This window comes from Octopus bimaculoides, chromosome 5, assembly GCF_001194135.2.
Source record: "Octopus bimaculoides isolate UCB-OBI-ISO-001 chromosome 5, ASM119413v2, whole genome shotgun sequence".
Lineage (NCBI taxonomy): Eukaryota > Metazoa > Mollusca > Cephalopoda > Octopoda > Octopodidae > Octopus > Octopus bimaculoides.
In genome coordinates, this window is record NC_068985.1 from 51947393 (window position 1) to 51954614 (window position 7222).

Consider the following 7222-nt stretch of genomic DNA (forward strand, 5'->3'; position numbering starts at 1 on the left):
TATTGTATGTGTATGTATATATGTTATATGTATATGTATATATATATATGTATATATGTACATATATATATTGTATGTGTATGTATATATGTTATATGTATATGTATATATATATATGTATATATGTGTGTGCATATCAACATGCACACACACGCGCAAGCACATACACACACATATATATATATATATATATGGACAGACACATATTTACGTCTATATGTATATGTGTATGTATACAATGTATATATACTTGTATATACACACACGCACTCACACACACACGCACACACACAGAGACTTATGTGTGATTGAAAAGGAGAGGGACAACGAAACAGAGACAGAGGAAGTAATCTCTGTTTTTCTGTTGTAGGAAGACAGTCCAAATGCCAGTGTGAATAGCAAGTGCACCAGACTTAAGCTGGAAGCAATTTCAAACGAAAATATTTGCTAATTTCAACGCTTCATTCGAGCGTCTTTACTGTTACTGTTAAAATTAAATTCACCCAATAATCTTGATGACAAATATGAGTTTGAATTAATTAATAACTTAAAATAACGACTCAGTAATTAGTTAAATTTGTCAAGTTTAATTTGTGAAGTTTCCACATAACAACTAATTTCAATCTCATTTAAAAAAAATGATTGTTGTAAATGCATGAATGAAATCGTCCCGTTAGCGGTTCACCAACTAATGAATTATCATTGTCTTAGGAACAAAGACGTGACTCGTAACCATAGCTTGAGTAATAGTCCTTTCTACTAAAGGCACAATGCCTGAAATTTGGGAATAGTCGATTACATAAATCCCAGTACTCAACTGGTACTTATTTTATCGACCCCGAAAGGATGAAAGGCAATGTCAATCTCAGCGGAATTTGAACTCAGAACATGAAGTCAGACGAAATACCGCTAAGCATTTCGCCCGACGGGATCTTTTCAATTTGGCTGTCAATTTTCGAAAATTCAAAGTTTATAGAAAATTTTAAAATTTGGTAGTTTCCCAAGCTGAATCTCAGGAGATATTTCACCTTTTCTAGAAATTAAAAAGAAAAGTTATAGAGGTTTAAAGTTTGATCAGTTTCACCCAATCAGAAAACAGGATTTGGAAGCTGCCATTTTGTGTGTAACAGCACTTGTCAACTGTAAACAAATAAAATACTGGCGGAAATCTGCTTTATGAACGCTATATAAACCCTCATAACTTTTTTATTTTTTGGAATTTTCAGAAAAAAATTGTGAATTTGTAGTCTACGCACGGAATTAATAGGATTATGCAAAACCCGAAACAAAAAATTCTGTGGTGTGTGATTTAAGGTCTATTTAGCCGTTATTTTTAGCACATCCACCACCACTACCACCTCAATGAGTAGAATATATTTGTCAACACGTACTTTCTCGTAGACAAAAGAGTTCTCATGCTTGGCTTGTTACTATGAAAACGGGCATGAATATGTCTGTGGCTTACGATTGGCTAAAATTACTCCAAATTTGCAAACTTTAAAAGCTATAAACTTTTTATTTATTGGTTTATGGTGAAAATGAATTTCATGGCGTTGATTAGCATATACGCCGAATATGAAATCACTTCGAGCAGGAATTGAAGAGATTGAAAATTGGCAGCCAAACAGAAAAGATCAGCCCCGCGTGCTAACGATTCTGCCAGCTTGCTGCCTTCGTATAATATCAGTGACTGTAGCAAACTAGTAAAAAGTGAGCTGAGTGGTTTTTAAAAAACCTTTTTAATATTAACCGACCTGTAACCATTCCTGTTTCTATGACACCAACTTCCTCTTTTAAAGTGATTTAAACACCTTTCATAAAAATTTTAAAATGATGTAGATTAAAAACCTTTCAAGGTACGTTCTAGATACCAGCTTAATAATGACAAAGTTACTTTACTAAATTCTTCCTTATTTTACAAATTGACTGACAGTAACCCTTTAGCCTTCCTTTACTCTATCAAATGTAATGCTTATTTATTCATGTTGTTTTGAATTATTCATTCATTATCTTGTAGTCTGAAGATTTCAATGATGTGATTGCTTATTTTCAGAATAACGTTGTAGGTTAGGTGGGAGAGGCCAAATCTGGCTACTTTGAACATAAAACAAATAAAATATTTGAGCCGGATATGGCTGATTTAAATGCCAAACAGTTAAGGCAATATATTTCAAGAGAAATATGGTAACAAAAGAGTTAAAGTAATCTAAATTTAAACCTAGCATTACAATTTTAAGTTATGTTCTAAATAATGCACCCTTTTAAAGCCTAGCCAGGTTCATGGGCCCGGTTTCCCGGTTTCAATGGCGCATGTGTTCCCCGCTGGACAGGACGCCAGTCCATCGCAGCGTTACTCATTTTTGCCAGCTGAGTGGACTGGAGCAACGTGAAATGAAGTGTTTTGCTCAAGAACACAACGCGTCGTCCGGTCCAGGAATCGAAACCACAATCTTACGATCATGGTGCTGACACCCTAACCACTAGATCACGCACCTCCACTATGTTCTAAATACCAACTTCCAAATGACATAGTAATTTCATTAAGTTATTCAATATTTTACAAATAAATTTAAATTATGGAAGTATATTTAAACTGAAACATAGTAACAAAAGAGTTCATTTGCTCGTATTTACTTTCCATGTTGTTTTACTCTCGCTGTCGCTATTTTTAAGACAAAAAACATCGTGGAATTAAGTTCATTTGTGACTCAAGTCTATGCCTCGATTTCTAGTCGTTAATTTTACGTCGGGATAAAAACTTTGGGACAAATAGGCCAACAGCTGGAATTCAGATTGGAGCTGAAACAAAAGTATGATTACATTACAGAATTAATTCCCACCCGTCTTTAACCTCCGATCAAACATCACTGGGGCATATAGTCATTATAGACGTATTGTAGTCATACTATTTAGCTCTGTTTAGTTTTGGGGCCGCAACCCCAGTTAGTCCTCCACAAGAACTAGCTCAAAAGTCGGAGTGCGGCTTTTAAGCTTATGTTTAGTAAGGTTGTGATACGGGTTTACCTGGGGCATATATGTTCATTTATAAAAATTCTTAATCACTAAATCACTAACCTAAACAGCTCTTCTTGTCTGTATGTAACTTGTAACCACTGGGGCACGTACATTTCGGCCCTGTTTTCGTATCGATACATTGCTTCTGGCAGCCTCCTTTGTTCACTTTACAGGACGCTGAAACAAAAGAACAAAACAAAACAATATATTTTATATATACAACAAAACAATATACTTTACAAATACAACACCCTCTAATATATTCTACAATAATACATAATCAGATCCATAGAAATAGTATTTCTTTGTGTACAACTGTAGGCGTGGCTGTGTGGTAAGAAGCCTGCTTCCCAATTGTGTGGTCATGGGTTCAGTCTCATTATGCGGCACCTTGGGCAAGTGTCTTCAACTACAGCCCTGGTTCAACCGAAGCCTTGTGAGTGAATTTTGGTTGACAGAGACTGAAAGAAGTCCTGCGTGTATGTGTGTGTGTGTGTGTTCGTGTCTGTGTTTATCTCTCACCACGCTTGACAACTGGTGTTGGTGTGCTTACGCCCCCGAAATAAGCGGTTCGGTAAAAAGACACTGACACAATAAGTACGAGGTTTGGAAATAGGTACTGCGGCTGATTTAAAGAAAAAAAAACCTCCAAAGAATAAAAGAATAACAGAATAGAGGATATTCAAATAATAATAACGATCCATGAGGTTCACGCAGAACAACGAGGAACTAAACGATAGCCTATCAGTTTATGAATAAGAACGTGAATATCTGACTACTGTTGATTTTTACCATTGGAGAACATATCCTACCTTAGAGGATGTGGGTTCGTAACACACATGATTGAACAGCAATCATGTGTGTTTCACGCTCGAATCTGCTAGAACATCTTTCCTTTTATCTTTTTCTTGTTTCAGTCATTGGATTGCAGCCATGCTGAAACACTACCTTAGATGATTTAATCGAACAAATCAATTCCAGTATTTATTTATCTAATTTTGTTTTAGAGTCTGATACTTATTTTTTCTGTTTTTAAAGTTTAATACTGATTCTTATAACCGTTAAGTAACCGAGACGTAAACAAACACCGGTTGTTAAGTAGTGTGGGGACAAACACTAAGGCGCACGCCCTGCCTCCTCATGACGGGCTTCCACTGTTTTTGTCAACCAAATTCACTTTCAAGGTGTTAGATTTCCCAGGGGTTATAGCAGAAGATACTGTCCAAGAGTGAACCTGAAATTACATAACTACAAAAGAAATTTCTTAACCACTCAGTGAAGGCCTTTTGTGCGAAAGAAGTTGTGGCCTTGTGCCCTCGGAATAGAAATCCTACTCGCCCTTTTTATCATCATTATTATTATTATTATTATTATTATTATTATTATTATTATTATTATTGTTGTTGTTGTTGTTGGTGTTGTTGTTATTATTATTATTATTATTATTATTATTATTATTATTATTATTATTATTATTATTATTATTATTATTATCATTGCCTTTGCACAGCTTCTAATGCTGGAGATGTACTACAGTGTCAGCTGTTCACTACCAGTGAAATAAGGTAACAACACTTATTTTTCGAGCACCTTCCGGAGTATTCGAGCGTTTCAAAGCAGTGCTGTTTTCTGCAAGTGCTCTACCCTTATTGCATCCCCTATTTGTTCCGCGTACTTCTCGAGATTTTTGTTCACAATTATTGGTACTACTGCTACCTTTTTCATCGACCACAACTGCTTAACTTCCCAAGCTAACCTGTCATATCTCTCAACTTTTCTTTCTTCCTTATCGCATACCTTGTTGTTAGCTGGGCATGCTATATCTATGGTCCAGCATAGTTTTTTTCTTTCTCAATTAAGACTATATCTGGCTTCCTATTCTCTATTTCATGGTCGCACTGAATCATAAAATTCCATAGGATCTTTGCATTTCTATTTTTGACGATGCCTTCAGGTTTGTGGTCGTATCAACTTTTTGCTCTGTCAAGTCCATACTTGTTGCAAAGTGTCCAATGGACAAGCCTGGCTATATTGTCGTGGCATCTCTGATATTCCTTCTGGGTTAGTAGCATACATTGGCTAGTAATATGCCATGCGATTTCACCATTTTGTTCACAGATTCTGCACTTTTCACTTTCTGCTGTGTTGTCTATTCTGTATTTTATGTAGTTTGTTCTTCGTGCTTGCTCTTGGGCAGCTCAGATTAGAGCCTCCGTTTCCGGTTTTAAATCACTTTTAGTCATTCACAGCCATCTTTTTTCTCTGTCTGTCTTATCTTCAACATCTCAATAAAATTGACCATGCATTCTTTTCTTTATCTACCTATTTTCAGTTTGATTCGTTTTCAATTTCTTGTATAGTGCTTTATCTTTGCAATCTTTCATCCTACACAACCTGACCTTCTTACTTCCAATAATAGTGGTTCTGTGGCAGTTTTTAAATACCATGTTATGTTGTTTTCTTTGCTCTTATGCTGTGTTTTCTTGGTACATACAGTCTGTTTGTGTCACTTTTTGGGTGGAGTGACCCATATCTAGTTAGTAACTTCCTTGTCTTTCTGTCTAAGCTGTTTTGTTCGTCTACTGCCCATGCGATTACCCATGCTCCATATCTGAGTGAAACTGCCCAGGTGTTGATAGCTTCGATCTTATTCCTTTCGTTTAATTTCGACTTAAGGATCAGTCTCAGTCTGCGTAAGTACTCCACCTTAAATTTTCCTGTCATTTCTTTCTCCATCAATTTATCCATTTCCAAAATCCCCAAGTACTTATAGCCCGTCTCTTCTATCTGCTTTATAACCTCCCCCGACGGTATCGTTAACCCATCCATACATTTGATTTTGCCTCTCTTCAAGACTAACACACTACACTTTCTCAGTCCGAACTCCATTCTGATATCAGCACTAAAGTTATACACCGTATCAACGAGGGAACTGACTTGGGCTTCATCTTTACCATAAAGTTTGAGGTCATCCATGAATAACAAATGGTTGTCTTTATGTTGGCGGCTTTTGAATAAATACCCAGCTTTTGCTTTCCTCAGAATCAGTGTTAGTGATATCAAGCACAGTACAAACATCAGTGGGGACAGGTAGTCCCCTTGGAAGATGCCTCTCCTAATTTCTACTATCCCTTAATTTCTTCCGTATGCTGTCAGGTCCGTCCTCCAATTCGCCATACTTTTTTCAAGCAATCGCTCAACATTTGATGCAGTACCGAATAGGTTCATACATTCCATAATCCAAGAATGTGGGATCATATCGTACGCCTTACTATAGTCGATCCATGACATGGCTAAGTTTCTTTTCTTCCTTTTGCAGTCTCTGAGTACAGTTTTGTCTGTTATTATTATTATTATTATTATTATTATTATTATTATTATTATTATCGACTTTACTTTTCATCCTTTCGCGGTCGATAGATTAAGTACCAGTTGAGTAGTGAGGTCAATATAATCGGCTATCACCCTCCCCCAAATTTCAGGCCTTATATCTATAGCAGAAAGGGTCATCATCATCATCATCATCAATAAATGAGAGAGCAGCACACACCATCAAAGTGACGCAGCAGTACAAATAACTAATCATTTGATGAGGGTACACCAGGTACCCGCATCTCACCCAGAAGTGCGTGACATGGTGACCTCTTTTGTTGTTGTTGTTGTTGTTCTGGTTGATGCTGCTTCTGTTGATGTTATCATAATTATTAAAACGTTGAGGTTGTAGAACCTTTGGCACGCCAGACAATATGCTTATCGCCATTTCGTCTGTCTTTACATTCTGAGTTCAAATTCCGACGAAGCTGACTTTACCTTTTATCCTTTCAGGGTCGATAAAATAAGCACCAGATGAGCATCAGAGGTCGACGTAATTGACTGGCTCCCTCCCTCAAAATTTCAGGCTTTGTACCTACGACAGAAGGAATTATTCATTTATTTATTTATATTCTTTTTGCTTTGTTTTTGCTTGTCCAGATAAGTCGCATTTCACAACTCTCTCTTTATTCTTTTACTTGTTTCAGTCATTTGATTGCGGCCATGCTGGGGCACCGCCTTTAGTCGAGCAAACCGATCCTAGGACTTATTTGTAAGCCTAGTACTTATTCTATCGATCTCTTTTTGCCGAACCGCTAAGTTACGGGGACGTAAGCACACCAGCATCGGTTGTCAAGCGAAGTTGGGGCGACAAACACACACACACACACACACA

General features: G+C 36.8%; 1 protein-coding gene across 1 annotated transcript in view; it reads right to left on the reverse strand.

The window, feature by feature from the left end:
* Positions 1-7222, reverse strand: part of LOC106877418 (signal peptide, CUB and EGF-like domain-containing protein 1) — a 233880-nt gene that overhangs the window by 65935 nt on the left and 160723 nt on the right. The window contains exon 7 of the mRNA XM_052968057.1: positions 3076-3192. Within this exon, the coding sequence (XP_052824017.1) occupies positions 3076-3192 (117 nt within the window). The remainder of the gene's footprint in view (positions 1-3075; positions 3193-7222) is intronic.